The sequence below is a fragment of the Pelodiscus sinensis genome, chromosome 6 (assembly GCF_049634645.1).
Source record: "Pelodiscus sinensis isolate JC-2024 chromosome 6, ASM4963464v1, whole genome shotgun sequence".
NCBI lineage: Eukaryota > Metazoa > Chordata > Testudines > Trionychidae > Pelodiscus > Pelodiscus sinensis.
In genome coordinates this window covers 129,466,087-129,490,675 of record NC_134716.1, presented here as the reverse complement: position 1 = coordinate 129,490,675, position 24,589 = coordinate 129,466,087, and the positions used below count along the sequence as shown (strand labels likewise).

Genomic DNA, 24,589 nt, shown 5'->3' with positions numbered 1-24,589 from the left:
GGAGGAACTAGTTGAGAACTTGAAAGTGGAAGACAGTATAGGGGACAGTGATCACGAAATAATAGAGTTCATGATCTTAAGGAAAGGTAGAAGGGAGACCAGCACAATTGAGGTAATGGATTTCAGGAAGGCAGATTTTGATAAGCTCAGAGAACTTGTAGGTAAGGTCCCATGGGAAGCAAGACTGAAGGGAAAAACAACTGAGGAGAGTTGGAAGTATTTCAAAGGGACGTTGTTAAGGGCCCAAAAGCAAACAATTCCGCTGTGTAGGAAAGATAGAAAATATGGCAAAAGACCAGCTTGGCTTAACAAGGAGATCTTGCATGATCTTGCTCTGCTCTGGGACGGCAATGCCTCCCTCCCCCATCTCTAGGGTCCCAGAGCCTCCGGCCCAGCCGGGCGCTGGGGTCCCGGGGCAGGGGGAGGGCGTCGGGCTCCCACTTACCCAGGCAGCCGACAGTCGCGTTCCAGACGCTGTGGCTCCCCTGCCTGACGCAGCTGATCGCGGGCTCAGAGGGCTCCATCCCCGTCGGGCAGCTCAGGGTCACCAGCTCCCCCTGGCCGTAGAACAGCTTGTTGGGTTCCAGCCCCAGAGGCCAGGCCACGCGGGGCTGGGGGCACTTCTCTGTGGGGAGAAGGGGGCAGACCCTAGAATGGCGAGATTCCGGTCCCCACGGGAGAGGGCCCGGCCCCGGCCAAGGAGCTGTCTGTCCGGCCCCTGCCCCGCGCTGGGCTCCAGAAGCGACGGGTCCCTCGGCCCAACAGGCCTGGGCCAGCGCCCATACAGACGCCCGTGGGCACCGGCGCTGAGGGGAGGGAGCTCCAGGCCCGGAGCAGCAGAGCAGGAAATAAGGGGCTTAGCCCCCATGGACAGCCCTGCGGTCAGCCCCTCCCCACCCTGCCCAGCCCCGACCCCGCAGAGCCGTTACCCCGTGTCCCCTTCCCCCTTCTCACAGGCCGCTCGCCCGCCCCGGGCCCAGCCCACAGCTCAGGGCCCTGTTCCCATCCGATGGGCCGGGAGTCTGGATCCTCGTCCCCCCTGCTGTATCCTGGGGGGGCGCTCTGCCCAAGGGCCAGGTTTTCTCTGGCTTTTAGTGTTTCCTGCACCTGTCGTCCCCCCCGGCCCTCCTGCCCCACCCCAGTGGCAGCTGGACCTGGCTGGAGGGGGGCAGGCAGCGTGTGCATTGGAACACAGGCGGCTGTTCCGTCTCCTCCCCTCTCCGCTGTCTGCACGAACCCCCCAGCCGCCAGGCCCACAGCGCACACAGGCCTCGGGTCAGCGCTCGCAGCCTGGGCTAGGAGAGCACCCGAAGGCCAACCCCAAACCCCGCTCAGCCGGCAAACCAGCCACATGCTGACGGGAGCGCCTCTGTCCCCCTGCGCCATGCACCCCCAGAGCCTCCAGTCGAGCACACACGTGTCACCTTACTGGATTGTAAGGGGAGCAGCCAGATCACTGCTGCACCCGTGGGGGGTGTTTGCCCCAAAGTGTGTGCAAAGGGGGCCATGGGAGGTGTCACATGAAAGCTTCTGTTCTGCTGATTCTGTGTCTGCTACCCATGTACTTGTACGATATTTGTCTGGAGTTAGAAACATGGACTCTGTGTGGATGCTGGAAAATTCTCTGTGGATGAGCAATGGGCCAGGAAAACTGAGCCAGTGGCCATGCTAATTAGCAAGGAGACAATGGATCTCTAGGTGCTAATACACCCCTCAGGAATGGGACTGGTATCTAAGGGCTACCAGCATGGGACACGGGGACAGGCCACTGGCCAGGTGACCTGCTGCAGCCAAGAAGATGCCAGAGGAGATATATAAGTGCCAGGTGGCCCCTCCATCTTGGTCTTCAGCTCAGCTCTTGATCCCAGAGGCAGCCTTGCAGGGAACCACAAGCCGGGAAGAACCGTGGACCCCTCCTGACATAGGATGTGCACCAAGGACTTTTAAGCCAGCAGCTAGAGCCTGTATTGAGAACTGGGAGATTCCCTGCGTGTAATGTACGATACTTTAACAACCTCACTCTCAGGCTTTTCTTTCTTGTAGTAATGAACCTTTAGATGGTAGATTCTGAAGGATCAGCTCAGCGTGATTTGTGGGTAAGATCCAGAGTGTAAATTGACCTGGGATCTGTGGCTGGTTTCTTGGGACCGGAAGAACCTGTTTGGGGGAGGTGAGATTGGGTTCTGTAACCCCTCGCCTGTGATTTAGGCCTGGGGCTGATTGGGGCACCAGAAGATCTGGGATGTCCGAGGGGTTTTGCTCATGAGGCTTCTGGCTGGCCAGATTGGCAGCTGGAGCGCTCAGTGCGACTGGTTTGTGGCCTATTTGGGAAGGTCTCCAGTCAGGGGCTGTCAGGAGCCCCGAGTTTGAGCAATTCACCCTGAGCAGACGCCCTCAGCTGTGCCCAGACCTGGCCTGGTCCCTCACACCCCGACACCCTGTTCTCACCTTGTAACACTTAGCCACACCCGGACCCACCACACACCCCTCCAGCACACAGCCTGCAGCCCCGCCATGCACCCCACACACACCCCTCCAGCACACAGCCTGCAGCCCCGCCATGCAGCCCACACAGGCTGTGTGCCTGCCGCCCCACACTCTTGCTGTCACTTCAGGCCCTGCAGAGTCTCTGAGCTGAACACTCAGCCCATAAATCCGCCCCCAGGGAGGTGCGGAGCCGCTGCCGAGCCCTGGGCCTCCCTGGGTGCGGAGCCAGTCCCCCGCCCGTCCTGCAGCCCGTGTGCACAGAACTCACCCACGCAGCTCACGTTGCCCGTGTCCCACGCCACGCGGCCGGCCGTCTCCGTGCAGCGCACCCAGCCCGGGTCCCCCTCGTACTGCTCCTGGCGGCAGGTCGCCCAGACCTTCTCCCCAGCGGCAAACTCGGTCTGTGCGGAGATAGCCGAGAGCGACGGGGGCCACTTCTCTGCCGTCGTGCAGATCCCTGGAGGGAAGAAACGTCCAGTCTTGGCAAGGGCAGCTGAGGGGACGGGGCAGCTGGCGGCTACCGGGCGTCCGGGGACAGAGCTGAGCCCAGGGGAGCCTGGCGAAACCAGCGCAGCAAAGGCCGGGGGAGGCGAGGAACATGGACCAGCTGGTGCGGGGGAGTCCCTGGGCTGCTCCTGCCCTTGTGGGTTGGCCCTGAGGCCCCGGGCCTGCCAGGGTCTGGCTGAGGGCCCTGGGCTTAGGGAGGGTCTCTGGTGTGCGGCGCGTCGGGGACCCCCCAATCCTGCACCCCCATAGCAGCCAGAACAGACTCCGCCGGCCAGTAGAACAGGGGGGTTATTGCTGCTCCTGGATACAGCCCAGCACAGACGTGGTGTGGACATAAGGGGTCAGGGCCAGGCAGCCTCAGACCCCTTGGGGCGGGAGCATCGCCCCCCTGAACTCTCAGCACTCGGCTTAGTCTCCTCTCCTCGTGTTGTTGGGCCCAGAAAAACAAGGCCTGGTCGACATTATGCTAAGGAAAGTTAACAACGGCTCATTTCAGAGGCCTCTGAGGATTCTTGACCAGAACCAGGGATGTGGTTCAAACAGAGGCGCCCTCCATGCTGGCTTAGGTTATAGAAGTAAGATAAATGATAAATGACAAATTTGTACCTACTGCGGCTTGCTTTGGGAACTGGCCAGAACCTCCCTGTTTCTGTTCCCCTTCGCTAATCTTACCTCCCTAGTTTTGAACTTTGTTTGTGCCCAACTCCCTTGTCTCCTTGTTCCTGGTACCTGCCTTTTGTGATTGATAAGAAAGTTGCTGATGCATTGTGAAGCGCTTCTGGCCACAATGAATCATAGAATCATAGAATAATAGGACTGGAAGGGACCTCGAGAGGTCATCGAGTCCAGCCCCCCGCCCTCAAGGCAGGACCAAGCTCCGTCTACACCATCCCTGACAGATGTCTATCTAAGTTTGCAGATGATACCAAACTGGGTGGGGTTGCGACTTCTTTGGAGGATAGGGACATAATTCAAAATGACCTTAGCAAGTTAGAGAAATGGTCAGAGGTAAACAGGATGAGGTTTAATAAAGAGAAATGCAAAGTGCTCCACTTAGGAAGGAACAATCAGTTCCATACATACAAGATGGGAAGCGACTGTCTAGGAAGGAGCATGGCAGAAAGGGATCTAGGGGTCATAGTGGACCACAAGTTGAATATGAGCCAACAGTGTGATGCTGTTGCAAAAAAAGCAAATATGATTCTAGGTTGTATCAACAGGTGTGTTGTAAGCAAAACTCGTGAAGTCATTCTGCCGCTCTACTCTGCACTAGTTAGGCCTCAGCTGGAGTACTGTGTCCAGTTCTGGGCGCCACATTTCAAGAAAGATGTGGAGAAATTGGAAAGGGTACAGAGAAGAGCGACAAGAATGATTAAAGGTTTAGAGAACATGACCTATGAAGCCAGGCTTCATGAACTGGGCTTGTTTAGTTTGGAAAAAAGAAGATTAAGGGGGGACATGATAGCGGCTTTCAAATATCTAAAAGGGTGTCACAAGGAGGAAGGAGAAAATTTGTTCCTCTTGGTTTCTGAGGACAGGACAAGGAGTAATGGGCTTAAAGTGCAGCAGGGGAGGTTTAGATTGGACATTAGGAAAAAATTCCTAACTGTCAGGGTGGTCAAATATTGGAATAAATTGCCAAGGGAGGTGGTGGAATCTCCCTCTCTGGAGATATTTAAGAACAGGTTAGATAGACATCTGTCAGGGATGGTGTAGGTGGAGCTTGGTCCTGCCTTGAGGGCGGGGGGCTGGACTCGATGACCTCTCGAGGTCCCTTCCAGTCCTATTATTCTATGATTCTATGATTCTAACCTGTTCTTAAATATCTCCAGAGAGGGAGATTCCACCACCTCCCTTGGCAATTTATTCCAATATTTGACCACCCTGACAGTTAGGAATTTTTTCCTAATGTCCAATCTAAACCTCCCCTGCTGCACTTTAAGCCCATTACTCCTTGTCCTGTCCTCAGAAACCAAGAGGAACAAATTTTCTCCTTCCTCCTTGTGACACCCTTTTAGATATTTGAAAACCGCTCTCATGTCCCCCCTTAATCTTCTTTTTTCCAAACTAAACAAGCCCAGTTCACGAAGCCTGGCTTCATAGGTCATGTTCTCTAGACCTTTAATCATTCTTGTCGCTCTTCTCTGGACCCTTTCCAATTTCTCCACATCTTTCTTGAAATGTGGCGCCCAGAACTGGACACAGTACTCCAGCTGAGGCCTAACTAGTGCAGAGTAGAGCGGCAGAATGACTTCACGAGAATAGATACTAAAAGTTTTAGAAAGGGGGGTGTGTGGCCTGGGTGAAGAGCTAATGACGCGACGGAACTGTCTTTATAAGCCTGCCTGTTACTAAAATCATGGCTGGTTCTCTTTGGAGACGGGCCGCTCTCGATTGCTGTGCGCACTCTTCAATAAAGAGCTTGTGATCGGACTTTGCTGGTGTTGCCTGTCTCTTTGCGGTCAGACAACGAACCGAGCCGTCATCCCAGCCAAACACTGCCCAGCCTCCAGGCCTGCCCCCAGCCAGGTGCCGTCTCCCCCTCCCTCCCTTTGTCTCTCCCCCGGGAAGAGCCTTGTTCCCTGCCCAGGCTGGGGCTGGGTGTCTGGGCCAATCCCCATGTGGGGGAGTCAGTGGGAATCACACAGCCCAGCGCAGGGAGACCCCGGGTTACAGAGCAGACAGCCCCCCACTATGGCCCAGCTGGCCCCAGACGGGAGGCTGAGAGGCCCTGCGAAGGGGAGGGTTTTGGGGTTCAGAGTCCACCCCTGAGACACCGAAAGGTCCTGGCGCATCGGCTGCCAGCCCAGCCCCTGTGCCGGGTGCCCGGGGGGCTGGCGCTCACCCTGGCAGGCGGGGGTGTCTCTCCAGACGGCCCGGCTCCCGTTGGTAACGCACTGGGTCGCAGGCGGCAACGGCCGATACCCCGCGGGGCAGCCCAGCGTCAGCGCGTCCCCGGGGGCGTAGAACGGCTGGTTGGGTGTAAACGTCAGTCTGGGGTCCCAGGCTCCGGGGGTTTCACACGTTTCTGGGTGTGGAAGACACACGGGGAGACGCTCAGGGCCGTGGAGTCATGTGACCTTCCCCAGGCAGGATGGGCCTGATCCTGAGCCTGGGCCCCCCAGTTCAACAGGGGCTGCGGGGATCCACTCCCCAGGGCTCAGGCCTTTTTCCCCCTTTCTCTGCAGTGTTCAGGGTAGGGGGGGAGTCACCCCACGGAGTCACGGGGTTAGGGGGGGACACGCTGCCTGGGCAGAGCCTCCGCCCTCCCTGCCACCGAGCTCTACCCACCCAGCGCCCTGGCACCTCCCCGCAGGGACACTGCCCCTGGGGCCTGCCAGTGCCTGTGGGGCTAGAAGGCCGGAGCGGGGCGGCCCCCTTTAAAATGCACCTCCGAACTAGGGTTGCCAGGTGTCCGGTGTTGTACTGGGCAGTCCGGTGTTTGCGCGCTCTGTCCGGGAAAAAAATCAGAGAATAGCGGACACGAGCGATGAGCAGTGTGTGATGAGCAGTGTGTGATGAGCAGTGTGTGATGAGCAGTGTGTGATGTGCGATGTGCAGTGTCCGGTATTCTCTGATTTTCCGGCTGCGCACCGGAGGGAAGCCTGGCGGGGGAGGGGGAACGGCTGGGAGTCCCAGCTGGGGGGCGGGGCCACGATGGCTGCCGGGAGCCCCCCAGTCCCCTGAGTGTGAGGGGGAGGCGGAGGGGGAGGGGAAGCCTCCTCGCTCGTGGGTCGCCGGGAGCCTGCGTGGGACAGGCAGCGAGTGCCCAGGTCAGTCCCGCTCCCCGCCGGCCGATTTGTCCCCCCCCGCACCTCCTGATCTTCCCCAGCCACCCCCCTGCACCTCCTCCCAGCTCTGCTTCCCGCCGGCCCGTTCCTCTTCCTGATCTCCCCCGGCCAGCGGCACTGCACCTCCCCCCCCCCGCCAGCTGTGCTTCCAGCTCCCCCTTCCTCCCGGTCCCCCCTTCCTCCCGGCCAGCGCCGCTGCACCTCTCCCTCCCGCCAGCTGTGCTTCCTGCTCCCCCTTCCTCCCGGTCCCCCCTTCCTCCCGGCCAGCGCCGCTGCATCCCCCCCCGCCAGCTGTGCTTCCTGCTCCCCCTTCCTCCCGGTCCCCCCTTCCTCCCGGCCAGCGCCGCTGCACCCCTCCCCCCCGCCAGCTGTGCTTCCTGCTCCCCCTTCCTCCCGGTCCCCCCTTCCTCCCGGCCAGCGCCGCTGCACCCCTCCCCCCCGCCAGCTGTGCTTCCTGCTCCCCCTTCCTCCCGGTCCCCCCTTCCTCCCGGCCAGCGCCGCTGCACCCCTCCCCCCCGCCAGCTGTGCTTCCTGCTCCCCCTTCCTCCCGGTCCCCCCTTCCTCCCGGCCAGCACCGCTGCATCCCCCCCGCCAGCTGTGCTTCCCGCTCCCCTTCCTCCCGGTCCCCCCTTCCTCCCGGCCAGCGCCATTGCATCCCCCCCCGCCAGCTGTGCTTCCCGCTCCCCTTCCTCCCGGTCCCCCCTTCCTCCCGGCCAGCGCCATTGCATCCCCCCCCGCCAGCTGTGCTTCCTGCTCCCCCTTCCTCCCGGTCCCCCCTTCCTCCCGGCCAGCGCCGCTGCACCCCTCCCCCCCGCCAGCTGTGCTTCCTGCTCCCCCTTCCTCCCGGTCCCCCCTTCCTCCCGGCCAGCACCGCTGCATCCCCCCCGCCAGCTGTGCTTCCCGCTCCCCTTCCTCCCGGTCCCCCCTTCCTCCCAGCCAGCGCCGCTGCATCCCCCCCCGCCAGCTGTGCTTCCCGCTCCCCCTTCCTCCCTGCTCCCCCCTTCCTCCTGGCCAGCGCCACTGCACCCCTCCCACCCCCCGCCAGCTCTGCTTCCTGCTCCCCCTTCCTCCTGGTCCCCCTTCCTCCCGGCCAGCGCCGCTGCACCCCTCCCCTGCCCCCCGCCCCACGCCAGCTCTGCTTCCCACTTCCCCTTCCTCCTGACCACCCTGGCAGCCCCTGATCCCCCCCAGCTGTGCTTATCACCACCCCCCCCCTACTCCCGGTCATCCCTGTCCCCTTCTGGCCGGTCCCCCCTCCCCCGATATCCCGCAGCCAGCCCCATTCCACCCGACCCCCCCTCTCACGACCAGCCCTGCTTCCCATTGCCCCCCCCATCTCCCCCGACCAGCCTTGTTGTCACCCCCTCCCTCTTCCTGGCCGCCCCCCACCCCTCCCGCAATGAAGCATGTTCGGGGGTTTTTTTGGTTTTTTTAAGGATTACCTGGTAACCGCTAGCAGTGAGCCAGGTTCTCGGAGGGTTTTTTTTTTTCTTTGCTCCACAACTTTGGTCCCCCCACCTTTTTTTCCTTCAACAAAACTTTTTCCCGGTGTTTTTTGGAGGGGCGGGGGGGTTCGGTATTTTTCTTTCAGCCATCTGGCAACCCTACTCCAAACCCCTACACAATCCCCCCCCCGCCCATCCTGGAACACCCCTCCCAGACACCCCACCCACACAGCAACGTCCCCGACACCTATCGACACCCCCACACATGCTGTGTGCCAGCCAGCCCCCGCCCTACACCCCCCACAGCCCATATTGACACCACACACACTTTGTGCCACCCAAGCCCCGACCCTACACACCCCCACACCTCCTATCAACACCCCCACACATGCTGCCGTCCAGCCCACCCCTACACACACACACACCCTTCCTTATCAACACCCCAACACAGCGCCTGCACCTCCTGCACACACCCACAGCCCCTATAGACACCTCCACACATACTGTGTGCCCAACCAGCCCCCACGCCTACTCACACGCCAACACCCCCTATCGACACCCCCGCACACACTGCGTCAGCCAGCCCCCATCCTACACACTCCCACACCCCCTATCGACACCCCCACACATGCTGTGTCCCCTACACACACAGACACACACACATGCAATTGACACCCCACGACAGCACCTGCACCTCCTGCTCTCACACACACACACACACACACACAGAGTGCCCTGCCAACACACACCTACACACAAACACCCTCCCCCTCCATCGACACCCTGACACACTGCCTGCACCTCCTGCGCACAACGCTGTTTCCAGCCAGCCCATCCCTTACACACTCACGCACGATGGGCTCCTTTGCACCATCATTTCACACTTGTCAGAGTGCTCAGGACATAAATACGCCCCCTGTGCCGGGTGCCCGGGGGGCTGGCGCTCACCCTGGCAGGCGGGGGTGTCTCTCCAGACGGCCCGGCTCCCGTTGGTAACGCACTCAGTCGCGGGCGGCAACGGCCGATACCCCGCGGGGCAGCCCAGCGTCAGCGCGTCCCCGGGGGCGTAGAACGGCTGGTTGGGTGTAAACGTCAGTCTGGGGTCCCAGGCTCCGGGGGTTTCACACATTTCTGGGTGTGGAAGACACACGGGGAGATGAGAGGGGTGCCGTGGAGTCATGTGACCTTCCCCAGGCAGGATGGGCCTGATCCTGGGCCCCCCGGTACAACAGGGGCTGCGGGGATCCGCTCCCCAGGGCTCAGGTCTATTTCCCCCCTTTCTCTGCAGCGCTCGGGGGGGGGGGAGTCACCCCACGGAGTCACGGGGTGAGGGGGGGACACGCTGCCTGGGGGTCTGGGCCAGCACAGCCCCTTCTGAACAGAGCCTCCGCCCTCCCTGCCACCGAGCTCTGCCCACCCAGCGCCCTGGCACCTCCCCGCAGGGACACTGCCCCTAGGGCCTGCCAGTGCCTGTGGGGCTAGAATGCAGGAGCGGGGCGGCCCCCTTGAAAATGCACCTCCGAACCCCTCCACAACCCCCCCCGTCCCTCCTGGAACACCCCTCCCAGACACCCCACCCACAGCAATGTCCCCGACAGCTATCGACACCCCCATACACGCTGTGTGCCAGCCAGCCCCCGCCCTACACACCCCTACACCCTACAGACCCCTACACCCTGCATCGAGCAATGGTCTCAAGTTCCACGAGGAGTAACAGTAGTTCAAATTAGAGAGCCTAATTCGAACCACCTACTCCGTGTAGCCGCGAGCACGGAGTCCGCACTAAGGGGGATTTAAAAATGGCGGCGCCTGGCAAGATGCAAATGAAGCCCGGGATATTTAAATCCCGGGCTTCATTCGCAACTTCGATTGACTACATTAACCACCCTCATTCGATCTAGGGGGCTAGTGTAGACAGACCCTCTGAACGTGCTTGAGTAATGGGCTGGGAATGTTTGCCCATGGCCATGCTAATGAGCAAGTCTCCAGGGAACAATGGGCCTTTGAAGGCCAAAGACACACCTGGCCACTGGCCACGGGACTCTAGCCAGCCTGGGAGAAACCAGGAAGAAGGGATAAATAGGCCGTGTGGCCAACCCCATGGGGTCTCCAGATCTGCTCCTGAGCCCAGATGCGACCTCGCAGGGAATCACAAGCTGGGAAGAACTGTGGACCCATCCTGGCATAGGATGTGCACCAAGGACTTTTAAGCCAGCTGCTGTAACATCTCTGCTAGAGCCTGAATCGAGAATTGGGAGATTCGGTGCATGTAACGTACTATCCTTTAACAACCTCGCTCTCAGGCTTTTCTTTCTTGTAGTAATAAACCTTTAGATGGTAGATACTAAAGGACTGGCTCAGTGTGGTTTGTGGGTAAGATCATAAGAACATAAGAACGGCCGTACTGGGTCAGACCAAAGGTCCATCTAGCCCAGTATCCTGTCTGCCGACAGTGGCCAACACCAGGTGCCCCAGAGAGGATGGACCGAAGACAATGATCAACCGATTTATCTCCTGCCATCCCTCTCCAGCCTCTGACAAACAGAGGCCACGGACACCATTTTATCCCCTGGCTAATAGCCTTTTATGGACCTAACCTCCATGAATTTATCCAGCTTCTCTTTAAACTCTATTATAGTCCTAGCCCTCACAGCCTCCTCTGGCAAGGAGTTCCACAGGTTGAATATGGTGGAACGCCCACATCTTGAATACTGGTACGCCCACATCTTGAATACTGTGTACAGATGTGGTCTCCTCACCTCAAAAAAGATATTTTGGCCCTGGAAAGGGTTCAGAAAAGGGCAACTAAAATGATTAGGGGTTTGGAACGGGTCCCATATGAGGAGAGGCTAAAGAGACTGGGACTTTTCAGTTTAGAAAAGAGGAGACTGAGGGGGGATATGATAGAGGTCTATAAAATCATGAGTGGTGTGGAGAGGGCTGATAAAGAAAAGTTATTTATTAGTTCCCATAATAGAAGAACTAGAGGATACCAAATGAAATTAATGGGGAGCAGGTTTAAAACTAATAAAAGAAAGTTCTTCTTCACACAGCGTGTAGTCAAGGTCCAGAGGGTAAATTGACCAGGGATCTGTGGCTGGTTTCTTGGAACCGGACAGGACTTGTTCGGGGTAGGTGGGATTGGGTGCTAGGACCCCCCACCTGTGTATGAGGCCCGGGGCCATCTGGGGCACGGATATTGCTGGGGTGTCAGAGGGGTTTTGTTCATGAGGCTTCAGGCAGGCAGCTGAAGCGCTCTGTGGGACTGGTTTGTGGCCTGTTTGGGAAGGTCTCCGGTCTGGGGGCTGTAAGGAGCCCTGGATTTGAGCAATTCGCCCTGAGCGGATGCCCTCAGCTGTGCCCAGACACAGCCCGGTCTGTCACACCTCCTCACACACTGTGTGCCAGCCAGCCCCCTCTCCTACACACACACCCCAAATGCCTATCGACACCCCCACACAGCACCTGCACCTCCTGCACACACACACACACTCACACAGAGTGCCTGGCCAGCACACCCCTACACACAAACACCCTCCCCCTCCATCGACACCCTGACAGTCTGCCTGCTCCTTCTGCACACGCACCACGTGTGCCCAGCCAGTCCTCTCCCCTACACACACACACACACACACACACACACACACACACACACTCACTCACGATGGGCTGCTTTGCACCATCATTTCACACTTGTCAGAGTGCTCAGGACATAAATACGCCCCCTGTGCCGGGTGCCCGGGGGGCTGGCGCTCACCCTGGCAGGCGGGGGTGTCTCTCCAGACGGCCCGGCTCCCGTTGGTAACGCACTCAGTCGCGGGCGGCAACGGCCGATACCCCGCGGGGCAGCCCAGCGTCAGCGCGTCCCCGGGGGCGTAGAACGGCTGGTTGGGTGTAAACGTCAGTCTGGGGTCCCAGGCTCCGGGGGTTTCACACGTTTCTGGGTGTGGAAGACACACGGGGAGATGAGAGGGGTGCCGTGGAGTCATGTGACCTTCCCCAGGCAGGATGGGCCTGATCCTGGGCCCCCCGGTACAACAGGGGCTGCGGGGATCCGCTCCCCAGGGCTCAGGTCTATTTCCCCCCTTTCTCTGCAGCGCTCGGGGGGGGGGGGAGTCACCCCACGGAGTCACGGGGTGAGGGGGGGACACGCTGCCTGGGGGTCTGGGCCAGCACAGCCCCTTCTGAACAGAGCCTCCACCCTCCCTGCCACCGAGCTCTGCCCACCCAGCGCCCTGGCACCTCCCCGCAGGGACACTGCCCCAGGGCCTGCCAGTGCCTGTGGGGCTAGAATGCAGGAGCGGGGCGGCCCCCTTGAAAATGCACCTCCGAACCCCTCCACAACCCCCCCCGTCCCTCCTGGAACACCCCTCCCAGACACCCCACCCACAGCAATGTCCCCGACAGCTATCGACACCCCCATACACGCTGTGTGCCAGCCAGCCCCCGCCCTACACACCCCTACACCCTACAGACCCCTACACCCTGCATCGAGCAATGGTCTCAAGTTCCACGAGGAGTAACAGTAGTTCAAATTAGAGAGCCTAATTCGAACCACCTACTCCGTGTAGCCGCGAGCACGGAGTCCGCACTAAGGGGGATTTAAAAATGGCGGCGCCTGGCAAGATGCAAATGAAGCCCGGGATATTTAAATCCCGGGCTTCATTCGCAACTTCGATTGACTACATTAACCACCCTCATTCGATCTAGGGGGCTAGTGTAGACAGACCCTCTGAACGTGCTTGAGTAATGGGCTGGGAATGTTTGCCCATGGCCATGCTAATGAGCAAGTCTCCAGGGAACAATGGGCCTTTGAAGGCCAAAGACACACCTGGCCACTGGCCACGGGACTCTAGCCAGCCTGGGAGAAACCAGGAAGAAGGGATAAATAGGCCGTGTGGCCAACCCCATGGGGTCTCCAGATCTGCTCCTGAGCCCAGATGCGACCTCGCAGGGAATCACAAGCTGGGAAGAACTGTGGACCCATCCTGGCATAGGATGTGCACCAAGGACTTTTAAGCCAGCTGCTGTAACATCTCTGCTAGAGCCTGAATCGAGAATTGGGAGATTCGGTGCATGTAACGTACTATCCTTTAACAACCTCGCTCTCAGGCTTTTCTTTCTTGTAGTAATAAACCTTTAGATGGTAGATACTAAAGGACTGGCTCAGTGTGGTTTGTGGGTAAGATCATAAGAACATAAGAATGGCCGTACTGGGTCAGACCAAAGGTCCATCTAGCCCAGTATCCTGTCTGCCGACAGTGGCCAACACCAGGTGCCCCAGAGAGGATGGACCGAAGACAATGATCAACCGATTTATCTCCTGCCATCCCTCTCCAGCCTCTGACAAACAGAGGCCACGGACACCATTTTATCCCCTGGCTAATAGCCTTTTATGGACCTAACCTCCATGAATTTATCCAGCTTCTCTTTAAACTCTATTATAGTCCTAGCCCTCACAGCCTCCTCTGGCAAGGAGTTCCACAGGTTGAATATGGTGGAACGCCCACATCTTGAATACTGGTACGCCCACATCTTGAATACTGTGTACAGATGTGGTCTCCTCACCTCAAAAAAGATATTTTGGCCCTGGAAAGGGTTCAGAAAAGGGCAACTAAAATGATTAGGGGTTTGGAACGGGTCCCATATGAGGAGAGGCTAAAGAGACTGGGACTTTTCAGTTTAGAAAAGAGGAGACTGAGGGGGGATATGATAGAGGTCTATAAAATCATGAGTGGTGTGGAGAGGGCTGATAAAGAAAAGTTATTTATTAGTTCCCATAATAGAAGAACTAGAGGATACCAAATGAAATTAATGGGGAGCAGGTTTAAAACTAATAAAAGAAAGTTCTTCTTCACACAGCGTGTAGTCAAGGTCCAGAGGGTAAATTGACCAGGGATCTGTGGCTGGTTTCTTGGAACCGGACAGGACTTGTTCGGGGTAGGTGGGATTGGGTGCTAGGACCCCCCACCTGTGTATGAGGCCCGGGGCCATCTGGGGCACGGATATTGCTGGGGTGTCAGAGGGGTTTTGTTCGTGAGGCTTCAGGCAGGCAGCTGAAGCGCTCTGTGGGACTGGTTTGTGGCCTGTTTGGGAAGGTCTCCGGTCTGGGGGCTGTAAGGAGCCCTGGATTTGAGCAATTCGCCCTGAGCGGATGCCCTCAGCTGTGCCCAGACACAGCCCGGTCTGTCACACCTCCTCACACACTGTGTGCCAGCCAGCCCCCTCTCCTACACACACACCCCAAATGCCTATCGACACCCCCACACAGCACCTGCACCTCCTGCACACACACACACACTCACACAGAGTGCCTGGCCAGCACACCCCTACACACAAACACCCTCCCCCTCCATCGACACCCTGACAGTCTGCCTGCTCCTTCTGCACACGCACCACGTGTGCCCAGCCAGTCCTCTCCCCTACACACACACACACACACACACACACACACACACACACACACACACACTCACTCACGATGGGCTGCTTTGCACCATCATTTCACACTTGTCAGAGTGCTCAGGACATAAATACGCCCCCTGTGCCGGGTGCCCGGGGGGCTGGCGCTCACCCTGGCAGGCGGGGGTGTCTCTCCAGATGGCCCGGCTCCCGTTGGTAACGCACTCAGTCGCGGGCGGCAACGGCCGATACCCCGCGGGGCAGCCCAGGGTCAGCGCGTCCCCGGGGGCGTAGAACGTCTGGTTGGGTGTAAACGTCAGTCTGGGGTCCCAGCCTTTGGGGATTCTACACTTCCCTGTGGGGAGAACGAGAGCAGGTGTTGGGGGTTCCTGGGCCCTGCGGCCCCCCTCCCTCCGAGTGTTATGGGCTGAGACTGCGCCCAGCTGGGCACCCGCAAGGCAGCCGGCTGCAAGGATCAGCCCCGCTCGGGACCAGGGCCAGGCGCTCCGGTGCCTTTGCCGGTCACACTCTCAGGCCATGGGCAGGCGCCTGCCGGCCGGGCAGCCCCACAGGCCTTGAGGAAAACGGGGTTCCTGGTCCCTGATGCGCCCGCACGGGGCAGGGCCGGGAGTCGGGCTCAGAGCCGTGCACCTGCCCCCGGGATGCCGAGGGGGGGAACCTGGGCTGACTGCAGCAGGACTCTTCCCACGGCCCCTCAGCCGCCTAGAGGGAGCCCCCCAGCCAGACAACCCCCCGGCCCAGCCCCCCGCACTCACTGACACCCCTGTGCCGGCTGAACCCCCCCCTGCACTCACTGACACCCCTGTGCTGGCTGAACCCCCCCTGCACTCACTGACACCCCTGTGCTGGCTGAACCCCCCGGCCCGGCCCCCCGCACTCACTGACACCCCTGTGCTGGCTGAACCCCCCGGCCCGGCCCCCCGCACTCACTGACACCCCTGTGCCGGCTGAACCCCCCGGCCCGGCCCCCCGCACTCACTGACACCCCTGTGCCGGCTGAACCCCCCGGCCCGGCCCCCCGCACTCACTGACACCCCTGTGCTGGCTGAACCCCCCGGCCCAGCCCCCCGCACTCACTGACACCCCTGTGCCGGCTGAACCCCCCCCCTGCACTCACTGACACCCCTGTGCCGGCTGAACCCCCCGGCCCGGCCCCCCGCACTCACTGACACCCCTGTGCTGGCTGAACCCCCCGGCCCAGCCCCCCGCACTCACTGACACCCCTGTGCCGGCTGAACCCCCCGGCCCAGCCCCCCGCACTCACTGACACCCCTGTGCCGGCTGAACCCCCTGGCCCGGCCCCCTGCACTCACTGACACCCCTGTGCTGGCTGAACCCCCCCCTGCACTCACTGACACCCCTGTGCCGGCTGAACCCCCCGGCCCGGCCCCCCGCACTCACTGACACCCCTGTGCCGGCTGAACCCCCCGGCCCGGCCCCCCGCACTCACTGACACCCCTGTGCTGGCTGAACCCCCCGGCCCAGCCCCCCGCACTCAGACACCCCTGTGCCGGCTGAACCCCCCCCCCCGCACTCACTGACACCCCTGTGCCGGCTGAACCCCCCCCCCGCACTCACTGACACCCCTGTGCTGGCTGAACCCCCCCCCCCCGCACTCACTGACACCCCTGTGCTGGCTGAACCCCCCGGCCCGGCCCCCCGCACTCACTGACACCCCTGTGCTGGCTGAACCCCCCCCCGCACTCACTGACACCCCTGTGCTGGCTGAACCCCCCCCCCGCACTCACTGACACCCCTGTGCTGGCTGAACCCCCCCCCGCACTCACTGACACCCCTGTGCCGGCTGAACCCCCCCCCCCGCACTCACTGACACCCCTGTGCCGGCTGGAGCCCCCCCCCCGCACTCACTGACACCCCTGTGCCGGCTGAACCCCCCCCCTGCACTCACTGACACCCCTGTGCTGGCTGAACCCCCCCCCTGCACTCACTGACACCCCTGTGCTGGCTGGAGCCCCCCCCCGCACTCACTGACACCCCTGTGCTGGCTGGAGCCCCCCCCCCCCGCACTCACTGACACCCCTGTGCTGGCTGTACCCCCCCCCTGCACTCACTGACACCCCTGTGCTGGCTGAACCCCCCCCCCTGCACTCACTGACATCCCTATGCTGGCTGGAGCCCCCGGCCCGGCCCCCCGCACTCACTGACACCCCTGTGCCGGCTGAACCCCCCGTCCTGGCCCCCTGCACTCACTGACACCCCTGTGCCGGCTGAACCCCCCGGCCCGGCCCCCCGCACTCACTGACACCCCTGTGCCGGCTGAACCCCCCGGCCCGGCCCCCCGCACTCACTGACACCCCTGTGCCGGCTGAACCCCCCGTCCTGGCCCCCTGCACTCACTGACACCCCTGTGCCGGCTGAACCCCCCGGCCCGGCCCCCCGCACTCACTGACACCCCTGTGCTGGCTGGAACCCCCCCCCCAACACACTCACTGACACCCCTGTGCCGGCTGGAGCCCCCGGCCCGGCCCCCCGCACTCACTGACACCCCTGTGCTGGCTGGAGCCCCCGGCCCGGCCCCCCGCACTCACTGACACCCCTGTGCTGGCTGGAACCCCCCCCCCAACACACTCACTGACACCCCTGTGCCGGCTGAACCCCCCGGCCCGGCCCCCCGCACTCACTGACACCCCTGTGCTGGCTGAACCCCCCGTCCCGGCCCCCCGCACTCACTGACACCCCTGTGCTGGCTGGAGCCCCCGTCCCGGCCCCCTGCACTCACTGACACCCCTGTGCCGGCTGAACCCCCCGGCCCGGCCCCCCGCACTCACTGACACCCCTGTGCCGGCTGAACCCCCCGGCCCGGCCCCCCGCACTCACTGACACCCCTGTGCCGGCTGAACCCCCTGGCCCGGCCCCCCGCACTCACTGACACCCCTGTGCCGGCTGAACCCCCCGGCCCAGCCCCCCGCACTCACTGACACCCCTGTGCTGGCTGAACCCCCCGGCCCAGCCCCCCGCACTCACTGACACCCCTGTGCCGGCTGAACCCCCCGGCCCGGCCCCCCGCACTCACTGACACCCCTGTGCTGGCTGAACCCCCCGGCCCGGCCCCCCGCACTCACTGACACCCCTGTGCTGGCTGAACCCCCCGGCCCGGCCCCCTGCACTCACTGACACCCCTGTGCCGGCTGAACCCCCCGGCCCGGCCCCCCGCACTCACTGACACCCCTGTGCTGGCTGAACCCCCCGGCCCGGCCCCCTGCACTCACTGACACCCCTGTGCCGGCTGAACCCCCCGGCCCGGCCCCCCGCACTCACTGACACCCCTGTGCTGGCTGAACCCCCCGGCCCAGCCCCCCGCACTCACTGACACCCCTGTGCTGGCTGAACCCCCCGGCCCGGCCCCCCGCACTCACTGACACACGTGTGTGCACCGAAGTCCCACTCGAAGCGCCCGGCCGCCGTCTCCCGGCACGTGGCGTTGAACGAGAGCTGCACGAACGCCTGGCGACAGGTCACCAGCCCCTGGGCCCCGACACCGAACTCCACCTGGGTTGTGTTGAACTCCACCTGCCTCGCCCAGTCATTGCACATCCCTGCGCCAGCGCAGAGCCCTTGGGGTGTCCGTCCTGCGGCCTGAGCGCCCCGGCTCTGGGAGCCGGCCCCGGGTCTCACCCCCCTGCGGCCCCTGCAGGAGCCGCTCCCAGGCCCAGGGGCGCGTCGGGGGAGGGGGGACGGAGCCTGGCCGCTCTTGGGGGCGGGGCCGGGAGAGGCACCCCGAGAAATGCCGCTCACAGCCCCCGGCCTCAGAGCATCGCTCCTGGCAGAGCTGCCCGGGGTGTCCGGCTGGGACTCGGGCCGGGCGCAGGCACAGACCCACAGCCAGCGCCAGCCGCCGCCTCAGGGCCTGGGGGGAGCACCATGGGCTGGGGGGGCAGTGTGGGCTGGGGCTGTGGAGGGGTGTGAGGTGGGCAGGGACCTGGGGGCAGCGCTGGCCGGGGTCCCTGGGCGCTGCCTGCCGGGAGCTGGCTGCACCCCAGGCCTGGGCCGGCTGGGCAGGTTGGCTCCGGGCCCGGGGTGCTGGCGGGGTTGTTCCCGTCTCCCCCACTCACTCAGACACGTGACTGCGCTGATGTCCCAGACGGCCCCGCGGCCCTTCAGCTCCACGCAGGTCGCAGGGAACGGCCCGGCCTCCGGCTCCTCGCGGCACCTCACCCGCACCGTCTCATTGACCCGAAACGTCTCCTGCTCCGAGGGAAACGTCACCTTCGCAGTCCAGCCTCCCGCCCTCCGGCACGTGTCTGTGGGAACGACAGGCTGGGGGCTGGCTGGGACGGAGCCTCGTGCCCACCTTAGCGCCACCGTGGCCGGCTCAGCCCAGGCAGCAGAACTGACTCCCAGCCCCCCGTCCTGCCCCGGGGCCAGGGGACGTGGGGAGCAAAGATCCTGAAACTTCCCAAGAACAAACAATAGAGCAGAGTCCACGGACAGTCGACCTGTTAGCATCTCCCCCGCCCCCGCCCTGCCTTCCTCCACCTGCACCCCCATTCCTGCCCTTCCTCCACCTGCACCCCCATTCCTGCCCTTCCTCCACCTGCACCCCCATTCCTGCCCTTCCTCCACCTCCCCCGCCCTGCCTTCCTCCACCTGCACCCCCATTCCTGCCCTTCCTCCACCTCCCCCGCCCCCGCCCTGCCTTTCCTCCGCCTGCACCCTCCCGCCCTGCCCTCCCTCTGCCTGCACCCCCATTCCTGCCCTCCCTCCGCCTCCGCCTGCACCCCCCTGCCCTGCCTTTCCTCCACCTGCACCCCCCTGTCCTGCCCTCCCTCCACCTCCACCCCCATCCCTGCCCTCCTGAGCAGGGGCACCCTCAGCAGGGCGGGATCCGCCAGGGGACACAGGCGTAACTCTGAGCTTCGCTGCCCTGCACCTCCAGACCCCTAGAGAATCACAGGAGCACCCTGGGCTCCAGCGCGGAGCCTGGCACCAGGGCTCCCTGGGCAGCGACTGGCAGAGACGGCGCCGGGGACGGATCCACAAAGCCAGTGGTGCCGGGTGGGGGGCGCGCCAGGCCCTGAGCGGTGTGTGTCCAACCTGCTCTGACATATCTCCAGGGATTCCAACCCCCCAGGCAACTCACCCCAGTGTCTCACCGCTGTGACGGCGCGTCGGGGTCCCCCCGATCCTGCACCCCCGTAGCAGCAAGAACAGACTCCACCTGCGGCTACAGGAGTCAGGGCCAGGACGCCTCAGCCCCCTTGAGATGGGTCCCTGGGCCCCTAGGCTCCCAGCCCCCCCTTAGTCCGTCCCCTTCACGGTTCCAGCCCCAGACTGCCCTTCCCCCCACACTCCCTGCCTTTGCTCCTGCCTTCCCTCCCGGTAGGGCCGGTTCAGTCACTGTCGTGGGCAGGGCTCCACAGACTACAGAATCTCCTTGCCCGGGCGGGTAGATTTCAGCCACGCGCCCCATTTACCGGCGGCGCATCCACAACGCGGCTCTTGCGCCTGCGCAGTGCGGGGCTGGCGAGCGGCTTTCGCCGCCGTTTGTCCAGGCCTGGTCATGGGGGCCCTCGAGGTGCCCCCCCCGGGCAGTGCTCACAGACAGAGGCCCGTAGGGTCACCCACAGCCCAAGAACAGAGACCAGCAAGGTGCTGACACCGCATCACAACCCCCGACAGGCAGGGAGTTTTTCCCAATGTCCAACCTCAACCTCCCTGCTGCAGTTCAACCCCCTTGCTGCTTGTCCTGTCCCCAGAGACCAAGGGGAACGATTCTCCTCCTTGTGACGCCCTTTCAGACACTTGAAAACCGCCTCATGTCCCCCTCGGTCTTCTCTGTTCTAGACTAAACCAGCCCAGTTCATCAGCCTCCCTCCTAGCTCATGTTCTCTCGACCTCTCATCATCCCTGCTGCTCTTCTCTGGACCCTCCCCAATGTCTCCACCTCTCTCCTGCAATGCGGCGCCCAGAACTGGGCCCAATCCTCCAGCTGAGGCCTGAGCAGCGCAGAGCAGAGCGGAAGAAGGGCTCCTCGTGTCTCGCTCACCGCGCTCCAGTAAACGCAGCCCACTCTGCCCCCTGGATCCTTTCTGCAGGGCTCCTCCCTAGACAGAGGGGGGCTGGCAAGCCAGGCACCCCCCCCCCCCGTTCTCCATTCCCTGCTGTGCCCCGGCTCTTCTGAAACGTGGCCGGGTCACTTCCTGGCATTTTTCAACTTGCACCTTTCTCCTGGCTCCCTCGTGCATCTCGAGCCGCTGTCTCTGCAGCCGGCCTGCTGCACTAGCGCCAGCGGGACCGGCTGCCCTGTCCGGAGCAGTGCCCCAGCGCAGTGTTATCTGAGCGGGGCGGGCCCTGGGGGCGGCCGGCCAGCAGCAGCTAGCGGAGCGCTGGGTGCTCCAGAGACATGCAGCGAGATCCTCGTCTGCCCCCCCCCCCCCCCCGTGGGAATGCAGCTGGGGTCGGCCTCGGCTTTCTCACCTCCCTGAGCCGGGGGGCTTTGGGGTGCTCGAAGGGCGCCTGTAGGTCTGTGCTGCGCTGGGGGACGCTGTTTTAAGTCACCCAGGCGACAGGCCAGGCAGAGGCTGCGTGGGGGATGGGGCAGTGCGGGGCCAGGTGGGGCCTGGAGAGACCAGCCCTGAACTGGGGTGGAGCCGGGCCCGGCCCAGGAATATTCTGGTGCCTGGGCCCCTGGCCCATAGAACTGGCCCCCAGTCAGCGGGACCTGGCGGGAGGGGTGCACGTCGGGTCGGGGGGTCGGACGCTGTGCTGGTCACCGCTGCGCCGGCTGCCTGGCCTCCCCCGCCCGCCAACGGGGCTGCACCCCCGGGGCTCCTGGCATGGTGGAGCTGGAGCCGGACGCAGGCGCAGGGAGCGCGGGAGAGTCGCAGCAGCGCGGAGCAGAGCCGGGCACAGCAGCGAGCAACGGGCCGGGGAGGGAGAAAACTGCCCCGGCATCTCCAGGCCCTGCCATGCTCAGGGCACGGCCCAGGGCCCGGATCCCACGCCGGAGGGGGGACGGCAAGTGCTGAGAGCTACGCGCCGAGCCGGGATGGCTACAAAGGGCCGTGACCAGAGAGCCCCCAGCGGCGGGTGCAATCCGAGAGCGTCACGTGTCCGTCACTCGTATCGCCGGCGTGGGGGTAGCACCTGGCTGGGCCGAGGGACCGACGGAGCACGGCGCTCCAGGCGCTGCCCCAACGAACATACAGTCCGCGTGAGGGGCGGGGCCTGGCTCTAACCTCGCAGGGGGCGGGGCCCAGGGCGCGACAGACACCGGACGTCCCTGTTACTCAGCGAGGGGGCCCGGGCGGCTTGGGCCTGTCCCCGCTAGGAACGGAGGCGCGTTCCCAGCCGGTGTCACCGACTCATGGTGCCAGCCTGGGGGACCCTAGCGAGGACGAGGCAATCCGCAGCTTTCGCCGTGGCCAGCAGGGCGAGGAAACGTCTCCGTTCCCCGGGGCGGCCGCACGCCCCTCCCCGGAAGCGCTCGCACCCCCGCTGCCAGCGTGAACCGAGAGGTGCCTCGGCCGTGCCAGAGACCACATCCTGCCCTGCCGCTACACTTCCCCCTCGCGCAGCCGCCCGCTCGCAACAAAACACCTGCCCCCCCCCCTGGCATGTGTTGACCCGGGCCCTGCAGCTGTCATGCTGGTGCGCCAGCATCTCTAGGGCCGGCAGGGCTGTGTCCCCCCCCCCCCCCCCCCGCGCCAGCGTCTCTAGGGCCGGCAGATGTTCAGAGAGCTGCAGCCGCCAGGGCCAGAGCTCTGATGAGTAACAGGAGGGCAGGGGGGGGGGAGGCTGTCAGAGGCAGGGCGGGGGGGGAAGGCTGTCAGAGGCAGGGCGGGGGGGGGGAGGCTGTCAGAGGCAGGGCGGGGGGGGGGGGAGGCTGTCAGAGGCAGGGCAGGCCAGTGAGTGACGGTGAAGCTTCCATACGTGGGGAAAATCCAATCACTCCAATTGTGTCTAAGGGGGGACTGTGCAGAAATCAAAACTCTCTAAAAGAAAATTGCTGGAAGGGTTAAAAGTTTTCCAGGCCCCTCTCCCTGTATCAGAGAGGAATCATCTAAACTCTAATCAAGACCCTTCCAATGCCTCCTATCTCAAGTTCATGGAGCCTCCTAGTCTGTCACAAATTCTCATGTAAACTCTTCTCTTTGCACAGTTGCCTTGTAGACTCCTCGCTCCCATTCTCACGGGCCTTTGTTGTGTCAAACTTCCTTCTCGCGCTCCTGGTGTGAACAGAAACGTCTCCGAGTGCTTCTGCTGGGACTTTGCTACGTTAAAGAACACGATCAGCAACTGAACTGTCTGAGCATCCTGTAGAAAGGACCCTGAACCTGTCTCTCGGGGCTGCTGCTGTTGTTCTCTGGTAGCTGCCAGCCTGCATGCACCATAAAGTTTTTCCTTCTAGGTTTCTCTCCTGCCTCACTGATTTGACTTCCAGCCTTGGACCCTTCTGGGGGCTCTGTACCCCAGGGGAGCGAGATTTCCCCCTCACATACAGCTGAGAAGTGGAAAGATTGCAGGAAAAGCACCGACTCGGCCGCAGCGAGGGCGGCTGAAGGCACCAGAGAGACCCACGAGCCGTCATTACCAGCTGAAAGCCGCGGCGGTGCCCTGAGGGCGGAATGTGACCCATCGGGGCGTGGGCCTGGCCCAGGAGACGCTGTGGTACCGCTGCCCACGCACAGGGTGGCCACGTCCGCTGGGTGTCGTGCATGTCGGGTTTCCCGACCGGCATTGCTCAAGTGACGCGTTGTGACCACGGGCGGGGGTTTGTGGCGGTTCCCAAGGGGCTGCAGGCAGGGTGGTTGGGCACTCGCTGTCCCTGGGTTAACCGGGGAGGGGAGAGGGAGTTTGTTGTTGCAGGGACCAGCACAGAATTCAGGGACCCAGCCAGTGGCCTGGAGAATGGGAACTCCAGAGACTGGTACCCTGGTGCCCAGCAGACCCAGCTCAGAGGGCACGGCCAGGTCTGGCCAGTGGGGGCCCAGGGGCTGTGGGGGGAGGTCCCCGGTGCCCTGCCCAGCCAGTTCGGAACAAAGGATGGAGGAGAGGAGAGGAGGGGGCCCAGGCGACCCTGCCAGCAGACAAAAGCCGAGGGGGGGGGGGAAATCTGGGAGGCTGGGCTGGAAGGAGGGGGCAGTGAGAGCAGGCAGAGCCCCCTGGGCTGCAGGGGAGACTCAGATGTGCAGAACAGGAGGGGGGGGGCCAGGCCGACAGACCTGAGGGATCCTTTGCTGTGTTCAAAGCTCCATAAACGCCCGTTTGGTATTGGGGTGCAGGCCCTGGGGGTCTAGAGCACGTGGATTTTCAGGGGCCCACGGCAAGAGACCGGTGTGCTGGGGCTCCCAGGAAGTGGAGGGGCTCAACCCCACGGACTGTGCAGCGCAAGAGTGGGCACACGATACACGTCAGGGAAGTGCCTGCTGACTCCCACAGTCAGTGCTGGGTGCAGCCGGGCGCTCCCTCGGCAGCCGGTCACAGTGCTGCTCCAGTTCATCCTGTCCCCCCCCCCCCCCCCCCCGCATGTTCTAGGCACGCAAGTGCTGGGAGCAAACCTCCCCTCAGCCCGGGAAACCATCTCAGTTCACAGAGCGCTGCGACTTTGTCCTCACCCACATCTACTTCCAATTTGGGGACTATCTGTATCTGCAAGTGCGCAGCATGGCTGTGGGCACCCGCCTGGCCCCACGATAGGCCAACGTCTTTATGGCTGACCTCAAACGACGCTTCCTCAGCTCTCGCCCCCTAGCTCCCATCCTCTGCCTACGCTACACTGACAACATCTTCATCGTCCAGGCCCGCGGGAAGGAGACCCTGGAAGAATTCCACAGGGATTTCAACAACTTCCACCCCCCATCAGCCTCAGCCTGGACCAGTCCCCACGAGAGATCCACTTCCTGGACACTACAGTACATTACACAACGGCCACATTCCCACCACCTTATACTGGAAACCTACCGACCGCTACAC

General features: G+C 62.8%; 1 protein-coding gene across 7 annotated transcripts in view; it reads right to left on the bottom strand.

Moving 5' to 3' along the window:
* The window catches only part of LOC106732952 (receptor-type tyrosine-protein phosphatase kappa-like), a 77,375-nt gene that overhangs the window by 36,595 nt on the left and 16,191 nt on the right, over positions 1-24,589 (bottom strand). For 2 of the 7 annotated variants that reach the window (XM_075932845.1, XM_075932846.1), the window contains exons 1-8: positions 18,727-19,191; positions 18,031-18,210; positions 14,805-14,987; positions 11,988-12,170; positions 9,179-9,361; positions 5,840-6,022; positions 2,756-2,944; positions 446-625 (exon numbers count right to left, since the gene is read on the bottom strand). In XM_075932845.1, coding sequence (XP_075788960.1) covers positions 446-625; positions 2,756-2,944; positions 5,840-6,022; positions 9,179-9,361; positions 11,988-12,170; positions 14,805-14,987; positions 18,031-18,210; positions 18,727-19,162 — 1,717 coding nt within the window. In that variant the 5' untranslated portion in view covers positions 19,163-19,191. Of the gene's footprint in view, positions 1-445; positions 626-2,755; positions 2,945-5,839; positions 6,023-9,178; positions 9,362-11,987; positions 12,171-14,804; positions 14,988-18,030; positions 18,211-18,726; positions 19,192-21,852; positions 22,214-24,589 lie in introns of those variants that run through there. The other 5 variants (XM_075932850.1, XM_075932847.1, XM_075932848.1 and 2 more) reach the window with 5 other exon arrangements.